Source organism: Argiope bruennichi, chromosome 7 (assembly GCF_947563725.1).
Source record: "Argiope bruennichi chromosome 7, qqArgBrue1.1, whole genome shotgun sequence".
NCBI classification, from domain to species: Eukaryota; Metazoa; Arthropoda; class Arachnida; order Araneae; family Araneidae; genus Argiope; species Argiope bruennichi.
The window spans coordinates 68397002-68420689 of NC_079157.1; the positions used below are offsets into that span (position 1 = coordinate 68397002).

At 42.2% G+C, this 23688-nt stretch overlaps 2 protein-coding genes across 2 annotated transcripts; both read left to right on the forward strand.

Annotated features, from left to right (window-relative positions):
- Positions 1 to 514: 514 nt before the first annotated feature.
- On the forward strand, positions 515 to 9449 carry LOC129975110 (uncharacterized PE-PGRS family protein PE_PGRS54-like). Its single transcript, XM_056088044.1, is given in 4 exon segments — positions 515 to 1140; positions 1143 to 4632; positions 4843 to 6516; positions 6727 to 9449. Coding segments are annotated over 4 exon segments (8436 nt in total). The 5' UTR covers positions 515 to 522; the 3' UTR covers positions 9381 to 9449.
- A 10112-nt stretch (positions 9450 to 19561) lies between these two features.
- LOC129975419 (uncharacterized) lies at positions 19562 to 20353 on the forward strand. Its single transcript, XM_056088482.1, has one exon. It carries the CDS (start codon positions 19562 to 19564, stop codon positions 20351 to 20353), a length of 792 nt encoding a protein of 263 aa, XP_055944457.1.
- The last annotated feature ends 3335 nt before the right edge of the window (positions 20354 to 23688 follow it).

Below are 23688 nucleotides of genomic sequence, written 5' to 3' on the forward strand. Positions count from 1 at the left end.
TTTCATCAAAATCAAATTTTGCAGAAGAATATATAACTAATGAAAATCTATTTAGGTTTTATGTAGAGTTTAGAAGTAGAATATATAAAGGTAGTTAATTCTATTTTATTTTATAGCTCTAATTTCATATTCCTAAAATCCATCAGTGATTAGGTTTATGATTCTTATTACATTCGAAAAAATATTTCAGATAATTATGAAATTAATAAAATACAGTATCAAGTATACCGAGATAGGATATAATAACGAAAATTCATTAGTATTCAAAACTAAAAAATGCACTCTCTTTCAGCAATGACATAGTTGCATGCAAGATAAACCCAAAAAGAAAACTATCTACGCAGTTCAGGTGACGCAAATCATTTTCATACACAAATAAGCGTCAGAGATAGAGACTGGAACAGAAATGTTGACTCAACTTACGAATCACAAAATTCCACTGGATTTCATCACGAAATCGGAAGTATAAAAGATGACAAGAAACACTGAAAAATCATTCGGTGGAAAAGAACCACAAACAAAATGATTTGGACAGTTCGATTTTCACTATCGTTACTCGTAGTGATCTGGTCTCAGAGCATATACGCTCTCGGTCAGTCACCATGGCAAAGCGCAAGCATGGCCGAAAGCTTCATGACTTACTTTTCTGCTGCTTTAGTACAATCAGGAGCATTTACAAATGAACAGATGGATGATATAGATACGATTGCCTCATCTATAAAAATGGGTGTAGATAAAATAGAAAGAAGCGGAAAGACTTCCCAAAACAAACTGCAGGCAATGAACATGGCCTTCGCATCAGCAGTGGCAGACATAGCCATAGCAGAAGGAGGAGGACAGAGCGCACAAATAAAAACTAATGCTATAGCCGACGCATTAGCATCTGCATTCCTTCAGACGACTGGTGAAGTTAACAACCAGTTCATAAATGAAATAAGAGGCTTAATTTCTATGTTCGCTCAGGCAAATAGCATATCCTCGTCATCAGCATCGGCTAGCGCATCAGCCGCAGCTGCCGCTAGTGGATCTGGCGGTGCTGGACAGGGATTTAGAGCCGGATTAGGAGGTGCAGGCGGAGCTGGAGCAGCCAGTGCCGCTGCAGTCGCTGGCGGTCAAGGAGGACGAGGTGGATTTGGCGGATAGGTTCTCAAGGAGCAGGTGGTGCCGGTCAAGGAGGATCGGGAGCCGCAGCCGCTGCTGCTGCAGCTTTTGGAGATGGCGGTTCTGGATTAGGAGGCTATGGGACGGGACGAGGATATGGAGCCGGTTTAGGAGGTGCAGGTGGAGCTGGAGCAGCCAGTGCCGCTGCAGCCGCTGACGGTCAAGGAGGACGAGGGGGATTTGGCGGATTAGGTTCTCAAGGAGCAGGTGGTGCCGGTCAAGGAGGATCGGGAGCCGCAGCCGCTGCTGCTGCAGCTAGTGGAGATGGCGGTTCTGGATTAGGAGGCTATGGGGCGGGACGAGGATATGGAGCCGGTTTAGGAGGTGCAGGTGGAGCTGGAGCAGCCAGTGCCGCTGCAGCCGCTGGCGGTCAAGGAGGACGAGGCGGATTTGGCGGATTAGGTTCCAAAGGAGCAGGTGGTGCCGGTCAAGGAGGATCGGGAGCCGCAGCCGCTGCTGCTGCAGCCGGTGGAGATGGCGGTTCTGGATTAGGAGGCTATGGGGCGGGACGAGGATATGGAGCCGGTTTAGGAGGTGCAGGTGGAGCTGGAGCAGCCAGTGCCGCTGCAGCCGCTGGCGGTCAAGGAGGACGAGGCGGATTTGGCGGATTAGGTTCTCAAGGAGCAGGTGGTGCCGGTCAAGGAGGATCGGGAGCCGCAGCCGCTGCTGCTGCAGCCGGTGGAGATGGCGGTTCTGGATTAGGAGGCTATGGGGCGGGACGAGGATATGGAGCCGGTTTAGGAGGTGCCGGTGGAGCTGGAGCAGCCAGTGCCGCTGCAGCCGCCGGCGGTCAAGGAGGACGAGGCGGATTTGGCGGATTAGGTTCTCAAGCAGCAGGTGGTGCCGGTCAAGGAGGATCTAGGGCCGCGGCTGCTGCAGCTGCAGCCGGTGGGGATGGCAGTGCAAGACGAGGAGGCTTTTATGATGGACTAGGTTTTGGAGCCGGCTTAGGAGGTGCAGGTGGAGCTGGAGCAGCCAGTGCCGCTGCAGCCGCTGGCGGTCAAGGAGGACGAGGCGGATATGGCGGATTAGGTTCTCAAGGAGCAGGTGGTGCCGGTCAAGGAGGATCGGGAGCCGCAGCCGCTGCTGCTGCAGCTGGTGGAGATGGCGGTTCTGGATTAGGAGGCTATGGGGCGGGACGAGGATATGGAGCCGGTTTAGGAGGTGCAGGTGGAGCTGGAGCAGCCAGTGGCGCTGCAGCCGCTGGCGGTCAAGGAGGACGAGGAGGATTTGGCGGATTAGGTTCTCAAGGAGCAGGTGGTGCCGGTCAAGGAGGATCGGGAGCCGCAGCCGCTGCTGCTGCAGCTGGTGGAGATGGCGGTTCTGGATTAGGAGGCTATGGAGCGGGACGAGGATATGGAGCCGGTTTAGGAGGTGCAGGTGGAGCTGGAGCAGCCAGTGCCGCTGCAGCCGCTGGCGGTCAAGGAGGACGAGGCGGATTTGGCGGATTAGGTTCTCAAGGAGCAGGTGGTGCCGGTCAAGGAGGATCGGGAGCCGCAGCCGCTGCTGCTGCAGCTGGTGGAGATGGCGGTTCTGGATTAGGAGGCTATGGGGCGGGACGAAGATATGGAGCCGGTTTAGGAGGTGCAGGTGGAGCTGGAGCAGCCAGTGCCGCTGCAGCCGCTAGCGGTCAAGGAGGACGAGGAGGATTTGGCGGATTAGGTTCTCAAGGAGCAGGTGGTGCTGGTCAAGGAGGATCGTTAGCCGCAGCCGCTGCTGCTGCATCTAGTGGAGATGGTGGTTCTGGATTAGGAGGCTATGGGGCGGGACGAGGATATGGAGCCGGTTTAGGAGGTGCAGGTGGAGCTGGAGCAGCCAGTGCCGCTGCAGCCGCTGGCGGTCAAGGAGGACGAGGCGGATTTGGCGGATTAGGTTCTCAAGGAGAAGGTGCCGGTCAAGGAGGATCTAGTGCCGCGGCTGCTGCAGCTGCAGCCGGTGGGGATGGCGGTGCAGGACGAGGAGGCTTTGGTGATGGACTAGGTTTTGGAGCCGGCTTAGGAGGTGCAGGTGGAGCTGGAGCAGCCAGTGCCGCTGCAGCCGCTGGCGGTCAAGGAGGACGAGGCGGATTTGGCGGATTAGGTTCTCAAGGAGCAGGTGGTGCCGGTCAAGGAGGATCGGGAGCCGCAGCCGCTGCTGCTGCAGCTAGTGGAGATGGCGGTTCTGGATTAGGAGGCTATGGTGCGGGACGAGGATATGGAGCCGGTTTAGGAGGTGCAGGTGGAGCTGGAGCAGCCAGTGCCGCTGCAGCCGCTGGTGGTCAAGGAGGACGAGGCGGATTTGGCGGATTAGGTTCTCAAGGAGCAGGTGGTGCCGGTCAAGGAGGAGCAGGAGCCGCAGCTGCTGCAGCTGCAGCCGGTGGAGATGGCGGTTCTGGATTAGGAGGCTATGGGGCGGGACGAGGATATGGAGCCGGTTTAGGAGGTGCAGGTGGAGCTGGAGCAGCCAGTGCCGCAGCAGCCGCTGGCGGTCAAGGAGGACGAGGCGGATTTGGCGGATTAGGTTCTCAAGGAGCAGGTGGTGCCGGTCAAGGAGGATCTAGTGCCGCGCCTGCTGCAGCTGCAGCCGGTGGGGATGGCGGTGCAGGACGAGGGGGCTTTGGTGATGGACTAGGTTTTGGAGCCGGCTTAGGAGGTGCAGGTGGAGCTGGAGCAGCCAGTGCCGCTGCAGCCGCTGGCGGTCAAGGAGGACGAGGCGGATTTGGCGGATTAGGTTCTCAAGGAGCAGGTGGTGCCGGTCAAGGAGGATCGGGAGCCGCAGCCGCTGCTGCTGCAGCTGGTGGAGATGGCGGTTCTGGATTAGGAGGCTATGGGACGGGACGAGGATATGGAGCCGGTTTAGGAGGTGCAGGTGGAGCTGGAGCAGCCAGTGCCGCTGCAGCCGCTGGCGGTCAAGGAGGACGAGGAGGATTTGGCGGATTAGGTTCTCAAGGAGCAGGTGGTGCCGGTCAAGGAGGATCGGGAGCCGCAGCCGCTGCTGCTGCAGCTAGTGGAGATGGTGGTTCTGGATTAGGAGGCTATGGGGCGGGACGAGGATATGGAGCCGGTTTAGGAGGTGCAGGTGGAGCTGGAGCAGCCAGTGCCGCTGCAGCCGCTGGCGGTCAAGGAGTACGAGGCGGATTTATAGGATTAGGTTCTCAAGGAGCAGGTGGTGCCGGTCAAGGAAGAGCAGGAGCCGCAGCCGCTGCTGCTGCAGCTGGTGGAGATGGCGGTTCTGGATTAGGAGGCTATGGGACGGGACGAGGATATGGAGCCGGTTTAGGAGGTGCAGGTGGAGCTGGAGCAGCCAGTGCCGCTGCAGCCGCTGGCGGTCAAGGAGGACGAGGAGGATTTGGCGGATTAGGTTCTCAAGGAGCAGTTGGTGCCGGTCAAGGAGGATCGGGAGCCGCAGCCGCTGCTGCTGCAGCTGGTGGAGATGGCGGTTCTGGATTAGGAGGCTATGGGGCGGGACGAGGATATGGAGCCGGTTTAGGAGGTGCAGGTGGAGCTGGAGACGCCAGTGCCTCTGCAGCCGCTAGCGGTCAAGGAGGACGAGGAGGATTTGGCGGATTAGGTTCTCAAGGAGCAGGTGGTGCCGGTCAAGGAGGATCGGGAGCCGCAGCCGCTGCTGCTGCAGCTAGTGGAGATGGTGGTTCTGGATTAGGAGGCTATGGGGCGGGACGAGGATATGGAGCCGGTTTAGGAGGTGCAGGTGGAGCTGGAGCAGCCAGTGCCGCTGCAGCCGCTGGCGGTCAAGGAGGACGAGGCGGATTTGGTGGATTAGGTTCTCAAGGAGAAGGTGCCGGTCAAGGAGGATCTAGTGCCGCGGCTGCTGCAGCTGCCGCCGGTGGGGATGGCGGTGCAGGACGAGGAGGCTTTGGTGATGGACTAGGTTTTGGAGCCGGCTTAGGAGGTGCAGGTGGAGTTGGAGCAGCCAGTGCCGCTGCAGCCGCTGGCGGTCAAGGAGGACGAGGCGGATTTGGCGGATTAGGTTCTCAAGGAGAAGGTGCCGGTCAAGGAGGATCTAGTGCCGCGGCTGCTGCAGCTGCAGCCGGTGGGGATGGCGGTGCAGGACGAGGAGGCTTTGGTGATGGACTAGGTTTTGGAGCCGGCTTAGGAGGTGCAGGTGGAGCTGGAGCAGCCAGTGCCGCTGCAGCCGCTGGCGGTCAAGGAGGACGAGGCGGATTTGGCGGATTAGGTTCTCAAGGAGCAGGTGGTGCCGGTCAAGGAGGATCGGGAGCCGCAGCCGCTGCTGCTGCAGCTAGTGGAGATGGCGGTTCTGGATTAGGAGGCTATGGTGCGGGACGAGGATATGGAGCCGGTTTAGGAGGTGCAGGTGGAGCTGGAGCAGCCAGTGCCGCTGCAGCCGCTGGCGGTCAAGGAGGACGAGGCGGATTTGGCGGATTAGGTTCTCAAGGAGCAGGTGGTGCCGGTCAAGGAGGAGCAGGAGCCGCAGCTGCTGCAGCTGCAGCCGGTGGAGATGGCGGTTCTGGATTAGGAGGCTATGGGGCGGGACGAGGATATGGAGCCGGTTTAGGAGGTGCAGGTGGAGCTGGAGCAGCCAGTGCCGCAGCAGCCGCTGGCGGTCAAGGAGGACGAGGCGGATTTGGCGGATTAGGTTCTCAAGGAGCAGGTGGTGCCGGTCAAGGAGGATCTAGTGCCGCGGCTGCTGCAGCTGCAGCCGGTGGGGATGGCGGTGCAGGACGAGGAGGCTTTGGTGATGGACTAGGTTTTGGAGCCGGCTTAGGAGGTGCAGGTGCAGCTGGAGCAGCCAGTGCCGCTGCAGCCGCTGGCGGTCAAGGAGGACGAGGCGGATTTGGCGGATTAGGTTCTCAAGGAGCAGGTGGTGCCGGTCAAGGAGGAGCAGGAGCCGCAGCTGCTGCAGCTGCAGCCGGTGGAGATGGCGGTTCTGGATTAGGAGGCTATGGGGCGGGACGAGGATATGGAGCCGGTTTAGGAGGTGCAGGTGGAGCTGGAGCAGCCAGTGCCGCTGCAGCCGCTGGCGGTCAAGGAGTACGAGGCGGATTTGTAGGATTAGGTTCTCAAGGAGCAGGTGGTGCCGGTCAAGGAGGAGCAGGAGCCGCAGCCGCTGCTGCTGCAGCTGGTGGAGATGGCGGTTCTGGATTAGGAGGCTATGGGACGGGACGAGGATATGGAGCCGGTTTAGGAGGTGCAGGTGGAGCTGGAGCAGCCAGTGCCGCTGCAGCCGCTGGCGGTCAAGGAGGACGAGGAGGATTTGGCGGATTAGGTTCTCAAGGAGCAGGTGGTGCCGGTCAAGGAGGATCGGGAGCCGCAGCCGCTGCTGCTGCAGCTGGTGGAGATGGCGGTTCTGGATTAGGAGGCTATGGGGCGGGACGAGGATATGGAGCCGGTTTAGGAGGTGCAGGTGGAGCTGGAGCAGCCAGTGCCTCTGCAGCCGCTAGCGGTCAAGGAGGACGAGGAGGATTTGGCGGATTAGGTTCTCAAGGAGCAGGTGGTGCCGGTCAAGGAGGATCGGGAGCCGCAGCCGCTGCTGCTGCAGCTAGTGGAGATGGTGGTTCTGGATTAGGAGGCTATGGGGCGGGACGAGGATATGGAGCCGGTTTAGGAGGTGCAGGTGGAGCTGGAGCAGCCAGTGCCGCTGCAGCCGCTGGCGGTCAAGGAGGACGAGGCGGATTTGGTGGATTAGGTTCTCAAGGAGAAGGTGCCGGTCAAGGAGGATCTAGTGCCGCGGCTGCTGCATCTGCAGCCGGTGGGGATGGCGGTGCAGGACGAGGAGGCTTTGGTGATGGACTAGGTTTTGGAGCCGGCTTAGGAGGTGCAGGTGGAGCTGGAGCAGCCAGTGCCGCTGCAGCCGCTGGCGGTCAAGGAGGACGAGGCGGATTTGGCGGATTAGGTTCTCAAGGAGCAGGTGTTGCCGGTCAAGGAGGATCGGGAGCCGCAGCCGCTGCTGCTGCAGCTAGTGGAGATGGCGGTTCTGGATTAGGAGGCTATGGTGCGGGACGAGGATATGGAGCCGGTTTAGGAGGTGCAGGTGGAGCTGGAGCAGCCAGTGCCGCTGCAGCCGCTGGCGGTCAAGGAGGACGAGGCGGATTTGGCGGATTAGGTTCTCAAGGAGCAGGTGGTGCCGGTCAAGGAGGAGCAGGAGCCGCAGCTGCTGCAGCTGCAGCCGGTGGAGATGGCGGTTCTGGATTAGGAGGCTATGGGGCGGGACGAGGATATGGAGCCGGTTTAGGAGGTGCAGGTGGAGCTGGAGCAGCCAGTGCCGCAGCAGCCGCTGGCGGTCAAGGAGGACGAGGCGGATTTGGAAGATTAGGTTCTCAAGGAGCAGGTGGTGCCGGTCAAGGAGGATCTAGTGCCGCGGCTGCTGCAGCTGCCGCCGGTGGGGATGGCGGTGCAGGACGAGGAGGCTTTGGTGATGGACTAGGTTTTGGAGCCGGCTTAGGAGGTGCAGGTGGAGCTGGAGCAGCCAGTGCCGCTGCAGCCGCTAGCGGTCAAGGAGGACGAGGAGGATTTGGCGGATTAGGTTCTCAAGGAGCAGGTGGTGCCGGTCAAGGAGGATCGGGAGCCGCAGCCGCTGCTGCTGCAGCTAGTGGAGATGGTGGTTCTGGATTAGGAGGCTATGGGGCGGGACGAGGATATGGAGCCGGTTTAGGAGGTGCAGGTGGAGCTGGAGCAGCCAGTGCCGCTGCAGCCGCTGGCGGTCAAGGAGTACGAGGCGGATTTGTAGGATTAGGTTCTCAAGGAGCAGGTGCTGCCGGTCAAGGAGGAGCAGGAGCCGCAGCCGCTGCTGCTGCAGCTGGTGGAGATGGCGGTTCTGGATTAGGAGGCTATGGGGCGGGACGAGGATATGGAGCCGGTTTAGGAGGTGCAGGTGGAGCTGGAGCAGCCAGTGCCGCTGCAGCCGCTGGCGGTCAAGGAGGACGAGGCGGATTTGGCGGATTAGGTTCTCAAGGAGCAGGTGGTGCCGGTTAAGGAGGATCTAGTGCCGCGGCTGCTGCAGCTGCAGCCGGTGGGGATGGCGGTTCTGGATTAGGAGGCTATGGGGCGGGACGAGGATTTGGAGCCGGTTTAGGAGGTGCAGGTGGAGCTGGAGCAGCCAGTGCCGCTGCAGCCGCTGGTGGTCAAGGAGGACGGGGCGGATTTGGCGGATTAGGTTCTCAAGGAGCAGGTGGTGCCGGTCAAGGAGGATCGGGAGCCGCAGCCGCTGCTGCTGCAGCTAGTGGAGATGGTGGTTCTGGATTAGGAGGCTATGGGGCGGGACGAGGATATGGAGCCGGTTTAGGAGGTGCAGGTGGAGCTGGAGCAGCCAGTGCCGCTGCAGCCGCTGGCGGTCAAGGAGGACGAGGCGGATTTGGCGGATTAGGTTCTCAAGGAGCAGGTGGTGCCGGTCAAGGAGGATCTAGTGCCGCGGCTGCTGCAGCTGCAGCCGGTGGGGATGGCGGTGCAGGACGAGGAGGCTTTGGTGATGGACTAGGTTTTGGAGCCGGCTTAGGAGGTGCAGGTGGAGCTGGAGCAGCCAGTGCCGCTGCAGCCGCTGGCGGTCAAGGAGGACGAGGCGGATTTGGCGGATTAGGTTCTCAAGGAGCAGGTGGTGCCGGTCAAGGAGGATCGGGAGCCGCAGCCGCTGCTGCTGCAGCTGGTGGAGATGGCGGTTCTGGATTAGGAGGCTATGGGGCGGGACGAGGATATGGAGCCGGTTTAGGAGGTGCAGGTGGAGCTGGAGCAGCCAGTGCCGCTGCAGCCGCTGGCGGTCAAGGAGGACGAGGCGGATTTGGCGGATTAGGTTCTCAAGGAGCAGGTGGTGCCGGTCAAGGAGGAGCAGGAGCCGCAGCTGCTGCAGCTGCAGCCGGTGGAGATGGCGGTTCTGGATTAGGAGGCTATGGTGCGGGACGAGGATATGGAGCCGGTTTAGGAGGTGCAGGTGGAACTGGAGCAGCCAGTGCCGCTGCGTCCGCTGCTGCTTCACGCTTATCATCACCTAGTGCTGCTTCCAGAGTCTCTTCCGCTGTTACATCTTTGATATCAGGTGGCGGCCCAACTAATCCTGCAGCGTTATCTAATACTTTTAGCAATGTTGTTTATCAAATTAGTGTAAGTAGTCCTGGTCTCTCTGGCTGTGATGTTCTTATACAAGCTTTACTCGAACTCGTTTCGGCTTTGGTACATATTCTTGGTTCTGCTATCATTGGGCAAGTTAATTCCAGCGCTGCTGGAGAATCAGCTTCATTAGTTGGACAATCCGTATACCACGCTTTCTCTTAAAAAATTATGTAAGGTCTTTTGAATTTTTTGAATTCAAATCTATTTTTTGAAATATATTTGTTCTGAAATAAAATTATGCATTACTGAAATATTTCGTTGTCTTCATTCTTTTCTTTTAAGTGTTTTTATTTCAATTATAAATAAAAGAAAGAATAAGAGTTTTCATCCTTCTTCGCTAATTAAATGTATATTCAATATACACAATAGTAAATGTTTTTATGCTCACCCATCATAGACTGGAAGTGATTACTTGATTTATAAACATTTTGTTTCTTCTTTGAAAAATAAAAGAAAAAGAAAGAAAAATGAACTTAATTTCATTCTCATGAAATAAAAGTTTTCTTGAACACTCTTCATTTGACCAAATCCATTCTTTTAATTAAATTGTCGTGAAGACGCCATTTTCTATTAAATAAAACTTAAACCCATCACTTAAAAAAATTTCAAAAGTAAGGGTTTTTCTATCGGTTATTAAAAATATAGACCTACTTTAAAATTTTATTTGAGGCAAAACGATTTGAAAGCTACAAATATAATGTGAAAACCAAATGCTCTTCAAAAATATTTCGCATTAAATTCTGTAACAAGCTAAAATGACAATTTAATTAAATTAACTAATCTTAATGAAATTATTACTGATGGAAACGGAGGACTTGGACTGAACACTATGTGTATATGTAAATAAGTTTTTTCTTTTTTAAATGTTCATAACTTAAAAAATGTACTTTATTTGTTGCTGTTGTTTTTTTAATCTGTAGCCTTTGTAATCTTCACTCAGAGCTGCATAGTGTTTCCTGCCAATTTTTTTGAGCTTCGCTAACGTTCGTTTTATATAATGGTGCAAATATGTTTAATTATATATATATATATATATATATATATATTATTTTAAATATAACTATAGATTTTTTAGTAAATTAATTGTATTAAAAATGGTATGGAGAGATGAATTAAATTTTTCTTAAACATCAAAATACTTCCTACTTCTTATTTTCTCCCTTTTTATTGAGTACTAAGTCTCCATTTGTCTCAAGATACGCAGACTGTGAACGTCACTACTGTCTGGTGAATCATAGAAGCCGTTGCCGTAATGTGTCGAGTTAAAATAGAAGGCTCTGCACTGACAGTTTATATATGTCTTTATATAAATTGTCAGTACAAAGCCTTCTGTTTACTCTCTGCATGTTTCAAGAATTTATTAGTGAAAAAGTAAGTTAAAAGATATTAGCTGTTCACGTTTTAACATAAATTCTGTAATGCCTAACATAAATGAAGGAATCATAAACAAAACATTAACGAAAATCGTAGGATTAATTCGTAAAAAAATTGACTCAAACCGATTTCAGTTTTCACCGATAAATAATATACAGATATGTAAATGTAACCCTAAGATAAGTGTCAAAATTTACAGTTTTTATTTCTTGAAAAATTAGGCTGGATAGTACAGGAGCCGGATAGTGGCGAACCGCATACTCGGAAGTGTACTATACACTAAATATGAATAAATCAGTATTTTCCTTTAAAAAACAAAAAACCGCGGAATGTAAATTTTTGTCTCATCACCGTGAAGCATCCCACGCAATTTGTCGAGAAGCCAGGCGATCGTTGCAACAGGAATAATTTGCAACACGCACGTTACCCAATGGTTTTCAAAATGTTTTCTCAGAATTTTTTTTTTTTTTTATTAAACATGATAATTGTGACTGGATATATTAAATAAATTCATGCACTCTGCCGAAAAGAGTAGTGAGAAATTGTGAGCATTCGCTCCATTTTAGTTCGTTAACAGGAAAATATTTCGTAAATTTTGACTTAAGATAAATTAATTAATCTCATAAAAATGCTTTCACCTATTTATTTTATCCATGTATCAAATTATAAATTGCAACTTAATTTTTTTAACCCACGTAATCTGTAGAGAAGCCAGGGGATCGTTGCAACAGGAATAATTTGCAACATGCAAGTTGCCCAATGGTTTTCAAAATGTTTGTTCAGAAAATTCTTTTTATTAAACATGATAATTGTGACTGGATATATTAAATAAATTCATGCACTCTGCCGAAAAGAGTAGTGAGAAATTGTGAGCATTTGCTCCATTTTAGTTCATTAACGGAAAAATATTTCGTAAATTTTGACTTAAGATAAATTAATTAATCTCATAAAAATGCTTTCACCTATTTATTTTATCCATGTATCAAATTATAAATTGCAACTTAAATTTTTTAACCCACGTAATCTGTAGAGAAGCCAGGGGATCGTTGCAACAGGAATAATTTGCAACATGCAAGTTACCCAATGGTTTTCAAAATGTTTGTTCAGAAAATTCTTTTTATTAAACATGATAATTGTGACTGGATATATTAAATAAATTCATGCACTCTGCCGAAAAGTGTAGTGAGAAATTGTGAGCATTTGCTCCATTTTAGTTCATTAACGGAAAAATATTTCGTAAATTTTGATATAAGATTAATTAATTAATCTCATAAAAATGCTTTCACCTATTTATTTTATCAATATATCAAATTATATATTGCAACTTAATTTTTTTAACTAATAGCAATATTTCTTTATAAATCAAATAAAATGTCCGATGGGACAAGTTATAACCACATGTTTCCATCATGTTAGACTTGTTCGTTTGCTTTAATTCAACCCATGCCAAACACTTTATTCTTGTTGAAGTAAAGTAATTCATGAACAGTTGCAAAGAGAAGGAATGAATTTACAAAGAAATGGCAGAACGGAAAAGAAATGCATTGTAAATACACGACCGCGTTTTAAAGGAAAACACATATCTAAACACAAAAAAAGCAGCACTCAGACATTTTTTTAGAAATATTTATTTTAAATTCAAATCAAAATCGCAACCATCATTTTCCTGACGCCTCTTCTAATCATATCATATATAAAAAAAACAATAACCCTTGACGGCAGCGGCGAATCTCGCTAATCGTTTACGCAGACGCCACCAATGGCGGCCAAACATCACACGCACGTTTACATTACACTCCCGAGTATCCGAGGCCGAAGTTCTATGAACTCATTTCTTAACCCACTGATACCAGATGATAATCCAAGCAGCAAAAGATCGTTGGCCAACCATTGGCCAAGCATCGCCCCACGGAACGAGCGAGATTGGGGCGAGATCGCCTCCGATCTCGCCCCGACATTGATCATGTCCCCCGGCAGTTCGCCGCGCGATGGTCGCCCCGACTTGTTTTCGACGAATTCGCCGATCCTTTGGCGACTTGTTATTATCACGGGCGACGTTATACCAAGCATTTCGCGACCTGTTTTATCAATGGGCGACCCAATACCAATCATTTCCCCATGTGTTTTAACAATCGGCGACCCAATATCAATCATTTCCCCACGTGTTTTAGCAATGGGCGACCCAATACCAATCATTTCCCCATGTATTTTAGCAATGGGCAACCAAATACCAATCATTAGGCAATTTATTTCTGAACACTTGCTGGTGTCAAATTGAAATATTAGTTTAATGGTTATTCAATTTTCTCAAACTCTAGAAACTAGTGTCATAATATTTAAAACTATCATACTTTCAAAATTTTGTCAAAAGACTGAAAATACGAGATATTTTGAATAGTTTACTTTTCTTTTTTACCTATTAATAATAGTGTTTGTTACTTATTTTGATAAATTTAAAATTCCATAAAATACTTGCTTTTGATAAAAAATTCATGGAAAATGTCATTCTAACAATTCTTCCAACTTTTTTTAACTATTATTATAGCATAGATTTTACCACAATCTTACCCTATAAAATGTTTAAATGACATTTTTTTACTGCTCTTTTAAAAAATAAACAAATGTTAAAATTATCTGAAATAATTTTAAATTTGATCCCCTGAACATCTATCTACATATAAGATTTATTTCCTTCATTCCTATTTATTTTCATTGTTTAATGGATGGGAAGAAATAGCATAATCATAGTTTCAATAATATAATTAATCAGTATGATTTTAACTGATATTAGAAATTTAAAAGTACATGTATTATATATATTGCCTATATCATCTGTTTTTAAAAGCTATTTTATAAAAATTCGAAACAGAAAAATATATAATTCTTATTAAAAAAATATTTTTTTTACTATACACACTTTTATATTGCTTAATGTGAGTAATAAACAAATAATTCCTAAAGAATAATGAATAAAACACAAATTCCTATTTTAACACCCTAAAATTTAATGCATTGGTTAAAAATAGTTTAAAACACTAAATTATATAATTCCTATTATATGTTTCTTCAATAGAAAATATTTTACAAGCACAAATTAATAAGTTACTTCAAATTTCTAATATTTTCATAATTTATGTTTAGTGAGGTTTAGATTCGTAGCAAAATAACCAAATTTGATCTATGTTAAACCCCGAATATTTCACAAATATGTTTCATAAAAATTCCATATACAAAAATGTAATGCTTCTTTCAATTTTACTGATTCTATTTACTATTGACTTTACAAAATTACTTCATGAAGAAATTTTATACCTCATTATAAATTTTAGTGTTAGCTAATGTCCAATAGATAACATTTTACAAGCACAAAATAATAATTTACTTCAAATTTCTAATATTTTTTTTGTTATCTATGATTAGTTTGGTTTTATGGCACAGGAATTAAATTTGATCTTTGATTAACACTGAATATTTCTCAAAAATTCCATACACAAAAATGCAGCACTTCTTTCAATTCTACAAAATTCCTTATATTTACTATTAACATGCAAAGTTACTTCAAGTCGTAGAAATTTTACACATTATAAATGTTAGTGTCAGTTGATGTCCAACATATAACATTTTACAAGCACAAATTAATAATTTACTTCAAATTTCTAATATTTTCTTGATCTATAGTTAGTTGTTTGGTTTTGTAGTACAAGAACCAAATTTAATTAATGATTAACACTGAATATTTCACAAAAATTCCATACCCAAACATGGAACACTTCTTCCCATTATAGGAAATTTTATTTACTATTAATTTACAGAGTTACTTCATATTGCATTAATTTTAAACCTCATTATAAATGTTAGTGTATTCAATAAACAACAATTTACAAGCACAAACTTACTTCTCATTTAATAACTTATTTCAAATTTCTAATATTTTCATAATTTATGTTTAGTGAGGTTTAGATTTGTGGCAAAATAACCAAATTTTATCTATGATTAACTCTGAATATTTGAAAAATATGTTTCACAAAAATACAACACTTCTTTCACTTATACGAAATCTTATTTATTATTAACTTACAAAGTTACTTTATAGTGTAGAAATTTTATACCTCATTACAAATGTCCAATTGATAACATTTTACAAGCACAAATTAACAATTTACTTCAAATTTCTAATTTTTTTAAATCTATGATTAGTTTGGCTTTGTTTCATGGCACAAGAACCAAATTTGATCTAGGATTCTTTGAATATTTCAGAAAAACTCCATACCTAAAACTGTAAACACTACTTTCAATTTTACAAAATTTCTTTAGACAAATATTTTTTTAATTATTATTTTTCCCCTCTTTATTTTTAGGAGAAAAGAAAAACAACTATGCAAAACAATTTATTTACAAAGACCTTCTTTAAATAATATTTTAGAAATACAAAGTAAAATAATAATTTACTTGAAATTTTTTACTGAATTTTCTGTAATGACTTATACACCCAAGCAAAATCCTGAAACTATGACTTATAATTTACAAGAATAAATAATATTGACACAAAGTCATTTATAAAAAAATTATTTAAACTTTATTTATTATGTAATACTTGAAGAGTTTGAAATTTCTATAAATCCACACACATTTATATAAATATTATATATATGTATAACTGAATCTTCAGCTACATATAAAGAATTATACATTTATTTATACATTTCATTTTTCCTTTTTGATTACATTTGATGAACCTAGAAAACAATTATAATAGTAATTGAGATTTCGCTTCATTTAAAAGTACAAATAAAACATTTGTTGACAATTGGAGATGAGTAATTAACAAGCGAAAGTCTTGTAGAACTTCATAAGCATAATATTTTTGTTCTGATACTGGACTGTGTAAGCAAACTTTATAATAATGTTTAAGATAATAAAGAAAAAAAAAACTCAAACTAATGGGAGTAAAATTTATGTTACTGTTTTATGAAATGTGAAATAATTTGAAACTATTCATATAAGAGTACTCAAAAGTGCCTGCATAATCTCAAGTTTTAAAGATTTTTTTTTATTTTTTGAAGTTTAAAATAAATACATTCTGCTAAACTTTTTTTTAGCCTCATGTCAAAATAAAAATAATTACACAAATGTTATTTCAATACCAAAATATAAAAATGTTATTTAATACTTTATTAAACTTCTTTCATAGAAAAATTGTAAATGAAAAGGAAAATTAACTAAGCTAAATAGAATTAAAATCACTTGAATTGTCAGTCTAAAAAAATAATGAGGTTGCCATTAAAAAAAATTTATTCAAATTATATAGAAAAATAAAAGTTGTACAAAACAAAATTTATGCCTTTCTAATTAAGGCAAATAAGTTTTCAGATAAAAAAAAAATCAGAAATTAAAATTTACCTACTTGTTATTCAAGCCTATCACATTGCAACATTTTGAAGTTTTACTACATTTTTCACGAAAAGACATTAGATATTTTGGCACTTTAACACATACATCTGATAAATCCTTGATTGCTTCCACTGCTCTGAGTAATTGCAACTGACCAGAGAGAAATTTTGTGATTTGGAATATCTTCAATTCTAAACAAGTTCTTAGGATATAAAGTGAATTGGGACATATAATTGTCTCACATATAATTGTTTTAAATTTCCTTCTGATGTTCCAAGTAGGTAGAAACCATACTCCGTCACATTAATTATAACTTCCAATATTTTGCTCTTTTTTGAAGTCAGGAATAGAAACTTGCACAGTTGTTTCCAAAAAAATAGTGAGAAAAATTTTTTTTGTTTATATTTATAGATAAATTTTAAAATTTATTTTATCTTTAATTGCATTTTCAGTTTTGAAACAAAGGTTGCACAAAATTTTTATTTCATTGAATGAGAGATGTATTTCATACTTTGCCAGGTTGTCATTTGGCATTCTATAGAATGCTTAGAAAATGTATGAAATACAAATTGTTTCATACATTACTGGCTTGTTTTAGGCATTATATACAATGCTTGGGCATTCTATAGAATACTGGATTTCATATTTTGCTGTTAATACATATAAAGAATTATACATATACTTTTCTTCAAGTTCACTCTTCTTTTTGCAGATTTGATGAACCTAAAAAACATATTCCTTAATTAGAATAATGATTGAGCTTTCACTTCTTTTAAAAGTACAAATAAAATATTTGTTGACAATTGGAGATATGTAATCAAGGAGTAAAAGTCTTATAGAACTTCATAAGCTTGATAATGTTTTCAATCTGATAATGAACTATATAGGCAAATATTATAATAATGTTTAGGACAATAGAGAAAAATATTATAAACTAATGGGTGTAAAATTTATGTTACTATTTCATGAAAGGTGAAATAATTATAAACTATTCACATAAGAGTATTGAAATATAACTACATAATTGCTAGTTTTAAAGATTTTTTTTTTTTTTTTTGAAATTTACAATAAATATATTCTGCTAATCTAACATAAGAACGCAATTTAATATTTTTTTAAAACTTTTTTCATTAGAAATTGTTGTTAACAAAAGGAAAGGCATTGTAAATGAAATGCAAAAATATCTGCAATAATTTAAGAACACACACAAAAAAAAAGAAAAGAAATAAAATCCCTTGAAAAGAATACAAACAAGAAAAGAAATGATAATGGTCGCTTACGCCTAACGCTAATAATATCACGTGCAACTCCATGTTTCAGGTAAGCAACAAGTTCGAACGGCTTCAACAAAAATAAAAATTTTTATTCACTATTTAGAATAAATAATATATTATTTACAAATATATAATAATAAATACTTTACACTTACCAAGTTTCTTGAAATGACAGAACGTTGCTGCTTCAATTTCAAAATCCAATACACGCCAGGTGATTCATGGGAAATTTCTAAAATATGTTCGCATAGCGCCGCCTAGGAAAAACAACTTTCCCGACATCGAGGCGACTATGGGCCGATTGCTTTGAGCCGGTCTTTTTCACTAAGTCGCCGTAGGAGTTCGCCCCGATGAAAAAGCGATCTTCAGAGGCGACAGAAAAAAATATGGTCAGAATCCGATGTCGCGTCAATGCAAAGGTGACATTGGCAAAATACGGGCGGTGTATATCAGATGGATGCGATGCTTGGCCAATCGTTTAGCGACTTCTCTTGCTGCTTGGGAAAGTTTCTATACCAAAACTCACGGTTATAATGCGTATTTTCTCACTTCTTATCGAGTATTCATAGTTTTTCTTTTTATTCCAATTCCACTAACTTGTGCAATACACCACTTTTCAATTTCTGAGCATTTTTTTTTCCAGCTCCCCGCTGTACTTTTCCCAACTCCTAACTTTAAAGAGTTGAAACGTATTTGAGTGTATTGAGTACGAAAAACATATTTCTGGAAAATGTCCACCTGTCTGTGTGACAAAGATAACTCAAAAATACTTTGAGCTACGGAGATAAAATTTGGTATATGTTCTTCGCATCAAATTTGAAGCTATCAAATTTAGAGCAAAATCCGCTGAGAGGAAGTCTGTCTATCCGACTGTTCGATTACAATTTAAAATGATAACTACAAAATGAAGAAAGCTAGTTAGATAAAATTCAGTACACAGAATTGACATCTAAAGTACAGACACATGTTAAACTTTTAGCCGAATTCAATAAGGTTTAACTATCCTACTCTCTGTATTTTGAGAAACATATAAACATAATAATTCAAAAACGTAGTGATTCAAATATATCAAATTTGGTATGGGATTTTGTGACTGCAAGTACTGTTTTGTATCAAATTTCTGCTTCAATCGGTAGAGGAAAACGTGTCTAAAACGCAAAATCGATTTTAAGATACCATTAAAGAGAGATAAATCGTCAAATTATTCGCCAAGATTCAGTAAAAATGTTTAATTCACGTCAAAAGTTAATAATTTGTAACTAATTCACGCCAATACCAAGTAAGAGGTTTTATGGTATGACAAATACATTAGAGAGTATGCGACAAAGTTTTACGGGAAACCATTATTACTGGTTTCAAATCACTTTTTTACAAATGTCAAAATATTTAACAATGGGAGAAAATTCAAGGGCAGCATTTGAATAAAAATGTAAATTAAGAGTGGGAGAAAGAGGAAGAATCGGATTTAATTAATATTTAATTGATTTCTAATTAAATGTAAAAATTATTATGAGTTATTTTGAAGCTAAATTAGAGAAATTGTGCTTGCCCGTCTGACAGATTTGACCCCTTAGGGGCTCACCTTCTTTAGATTACGGGCTTCCCAATCCCGAGTACCCAGGGATTTTTACACCCTTCATTTTTACACTCCCCTACGTCTTTTACTGTCGGCTTGATCCTTCCATCTCTCGACGACAAGTGAGGGAGCTCTCCATGAGAAGCTATCGTCGCTCTGTTTGCTTCTTGCTTCTCAAGGACAGCCGAAAATCCCACGTGTTGGCGTGCGTGGCGATCCATTGGACAGGTGGTACACTGTGGTCCCCGGTGTATCAATCGGCTGGTTCCTAACCACCTGAGTGGTTAGTCTGCTAGGGATCAAGCGAGGGGGTTACTCCTTGGGCTTGGCGTTAAGGGTGGTCACTGTCCCCGGGGGTTAACTCCGCCCGTATAGGTTCCGACTAGCACTAAGGTAAGTGCCGAGGCTGGGGATGGCCAGAGCCAATGGCTGCCTTTCCGTATTGGGCTCCGTGGTGAGTGGTGCCGTTGGGCCTGAATACCATTCGATATCGTATGGGTTTTAAAAGTTCTCCCTTCAGTGGGCGACATATTGTTTCGAACAAAACTTTGAATTATTTTGACACATTTCATGTTATAAAAATATAACCTTCTGATGAATCATTTCATACCGTATCGCCTTTCATAGTCGAAAAAAGTCTTTCAGGACAACTTGGCAAAGTCGTATAAGTTCGGAAGCTTCGTTCTGTTGAAGTTAATTCTCAAACGCAGATCAAACAGATAGTAAAAATGAAGAACCTTGCATCTATTCTCAGATCTGCCTCAGCTCATTCTACTTTAACGTCGTCAAACGGAGTTGTGACTTGTGGTGAGGTGTTTCATACTCCAGTTGAAGAAATTAAAAAGGATTTGGAAAATCAAGGAATGACCAATGTACGCCGTATCACAATACGGCGGGATGGAAAGCTCCTTTACACCAAACATCTAATTCTGACATTTCGTTTGTCGAAATTACCGGAGTGTATTAAAGCAGGGTATATGCGTTTAGCTACCAGGCCTTATATCCCTAATCCCTTACGGTGTTTCAAGTGCCAACGTTTTGGCCAATCCGAAGTTTCCTGCCGCGGGACTGTGACTTGCGCCCGTTGTAGGGAAAATGGTCACGAAAGCTCTGAATTTACGAGGCAAGAAAAATGCACCAGCTCCAATACTTCCTTTTCACGATCATGCCCTTCCTGGCAATTTGAAAGAAAAATTGTGAAGGAAAAACTGATCATCGGAATATCACATACTGAAGCCAAGAAAGCAGTCAGAGCTCGCCTGCCAACAAGTGGATTGACATATGTAGCAGCAACTAAAAGCACTCAATTCATTCCTATAATCTTAGATTCTGATTTTCGGTCGTTTCAAAATTCTCACACACCTACTGAAATGTGTCTTAAATCAGCCGAAGCGTTTATAATGTATCTTCACTCAATAAAAGTACAGAAAATTTTGTTTCAAAATGTGAAATTGCTCCCACTTCACAAGCCCTATCTGAATTCTGAACTTGTCCGGAATAGGAAAAAATTAAAAAATTAAAAAAAGATTCCAAGTTTAAAAATGTAAAAATATACCATTTTTATAAAACTTTACCCCGGAAAATATCTGATTCTGCTAAAAAGCAGGGTATGAAAACTTCTATAATAAAAAGTTCAAAAAAAAGTTCAGCAAATCTACCTCTTCGGTTTTTGATAATTCTGGAAAAATAGAGAAGCCCTCAATATTATAATCTGATGCTGGAGTAAATACGAGTACTTCAAGCGCATCGGAGGACGTACTGGAATCTAATATGAGTGAAGAGCTAGAAGCCACGTCTGAAGACGACCATACTCCTCCTCCACCAACTAATGATGCTCGAAGGCCAAACAGAAGTACATTATTCCGACAAAGTACAAACACAAATAGCATTAACTTCTTTTCCTTTATTGACTCTCTATTTATCTTGGCTTGTGTTTTTCTTATTTCTTAATTTTTAAGGCATTCTGAAGGCATTTATGAATGTTTGTCTTACAAATTTCTTTTCCTGATTGTTGCACTTCGTTTTATCTTACCTACACTAAAGCTTTATCCATGAATTTACCACTTTTATTCTTTGTGCAACATTTAGATTTTACATTTTTAGATATTTAAAATTTTATCATGCACTTTTTATCATCGTCACCCATTTTCACCATATGTTTGGCGCAGCTTAGTCTAACCAGGTTCTTGCGCCATTAAAATCAATCAACCAAACAACTTCTGTCAGACTTGGCCTGCTCTCCGTCGGCAAACCTCTGCCGCCGCCTCTTGGGAGTTTATAGCTCATTCATAAACTGCTTATATAGAGAATAGGCTGCTTGGATAAACAACAATCCAGCTAAAACTGTGACTATTGTTTCACCAATCGTGAAAGACTATTTGCTTAAATATTGACAAATTGTCTTTAAATGTTGAAACTTTTCAAGATAGCCGACATCATGGGTAGCGTGTCTTCCCCGTGATCTAGGCGTTCCGGGTTCGAGTTCTGGTTCGGGCATGATTGTTATGTTCCTTGTGTTCACTCTGTGATGTGCGTGAATGAGCCCCCCTGTAAAAAGGGGTTGTGCAAGCGTGTGTGTGTGTGCTATCTTCGTTTGAGCTAGAAGTCAGACTTCTGCCCTCGGGTGCTCTGGGATCTTTACTCTCAGAAGCTACTGCGCAAAATTTGACTTAAAATAGTCACACGACAAAAAAAAAACCTGTCAAGATCCCTACTTTGCACCTTCCTATGACACTAATCACCTAAATCCTCAAGCAGCTTTCATACGAGGCCAACTATTGCACACAATGGAAGGCCACGTCTACTTCAAGAAGATCACGTGATTTCAATTGGACATATGCAAATACTTGTTCCAGTGAGGCAATCATTTGCCATTGTGGTCACGTGATCTTCTTGAAGTAGGCATGGCCTTCGATTGTGCGTAATAGTTGGCTTCGTGTGAACGCTTCTTAATACAAAGAAAATAGAAGAAACGGTTTTATCACAAACTGGTCACGAATCTTCTATGGGTCTTGAAAGTCATTGCCCGAACTGAACTGCAACATTCAGCATCGAAACTGACTATATGTGTTACTGAGAATAAAAATCAGATTATTAGTGAAATGATTACTGAACCGATTCTAGAATCTTCAACTATACACACAAAAAAAGTTCAAGCCCTCCCTGTTTCAAAGATTAGAATTCGCCCTTAAGTTCTAAACAAATTTGAAAAAAATTTTGTTCCAAAACCTTTTTGAATCTAATTTTTTTAAAATTTTGTTTCAAAATTGTAAAATATTAATGAACAAAAATTTGAAAAATATTTTTTGAAGAAATCATTAAGAACAAGTTACATAAAATGTTCATTTCAAATTCCAGCAACTACTGAACCAATTGGGGGCAGGTGAGTAAGGAACAAAATTTAAATTCAATCAGCCAAAGGCAAGATGTTTAAAATACATTTTCATTTATTTTCGCTTTGTTACGAAGCTAAACACAAAATATCTCATAATTTGCAAGTTCACTAGATGGAAACTTAATATAGATGGGAAAACAATTCCGCAAGTTATTTTGAATCTTTATCATAAAACGGCGTGAGAAAACAAAAATATGTAAAACACAAAAACTATTTTAATCCTATACCGAGGATGTTTTACATGTTTTCTACTTTTAAATGGTAGCTTTGCTTATCGATAAAATGAGTGCAAGGATATAAAAGGAAAGTAATTTTAAAAGAAAAAAATGTTAATTAAAAATTTAACTTAGCTAATTAAAATCCACTTTTAACAACCTATCGCAAATCAATTTTACTGTAACATGGGCATTATTTTATTAGTTAATTGGATGCATTTATAAAGTGGATATCAAATACCATTTGATGAATTCGCAATTGTTATATAAATTTGCACTTATGTAAAATTTGCCTTGGACAATTGAGGAAATAATTTATAATGCAGCAGACTCTTGAAACATTTACTACATGAAATAAAGACTTACCTTACTTTTAAGTTTTCATCTTTAATGTTTCTCCGTCTTTTCGAGCACTTTATATTGTCTATTCCCATTAAGTTCAGATGGCAATTAGTTTTAGCGGTTTTCCAGGATTTGAATTTTCTCCAGTTCATGCCATCATTCTAGTGATCTCCTGGAAAATGCAAACAATATAAATAAAAAAATTAATAATTAATAATTACTGCATTATTTTATTTTGAAAAATGCTGCAGTAAAATGTTTTGTTTTAGTTTTTACGAACAAACTGTTGTATTACAGCATGTGCATTTAAGAGTTGATTCTGTAATCGTCTCCAATTATTAAGTAATTGAAAATAAAATTTAATTCATGAAGACAAAAATGTCGGCGTTAAATATATTTATTGTTTAGTAATTGTAAGAGTGTATAAAAAAATTGTTTAAAATAGTAATTTGTTTCTTCAATAATAATAATAAAATTAAAAAATATATTTATTACCGGCAAAATTCAAAATCTGGTATTCTAAAGAATGTCAAAAAAAATTTAGACTAAATATGAAACTATTAATATTACATACATTTCCAAGGCATTCCAAGCAATGACAAAAGTATGATGTAGGTTGCCTAACTATATTTCGTATAATTTCATTTTTCTTGTTCGGATTTTGAATAAAAGACTTTTAATACTACTCATCCGATACTTTTCTCAATGTTCCTACGAATGTTCATGCTTCGAATACGATAAAGGACGATACGAATTTTTATACATTCACTTATACATTTATTTTTCACGCACACCACAGGACATCACAAGACAGATAGATACAAAACCAACCTATGTAAACGTTCTACTAATAAACATGTTATAGGTATGGCCTCTAGTGGCGAAAATTCGGAACACTCAAAAA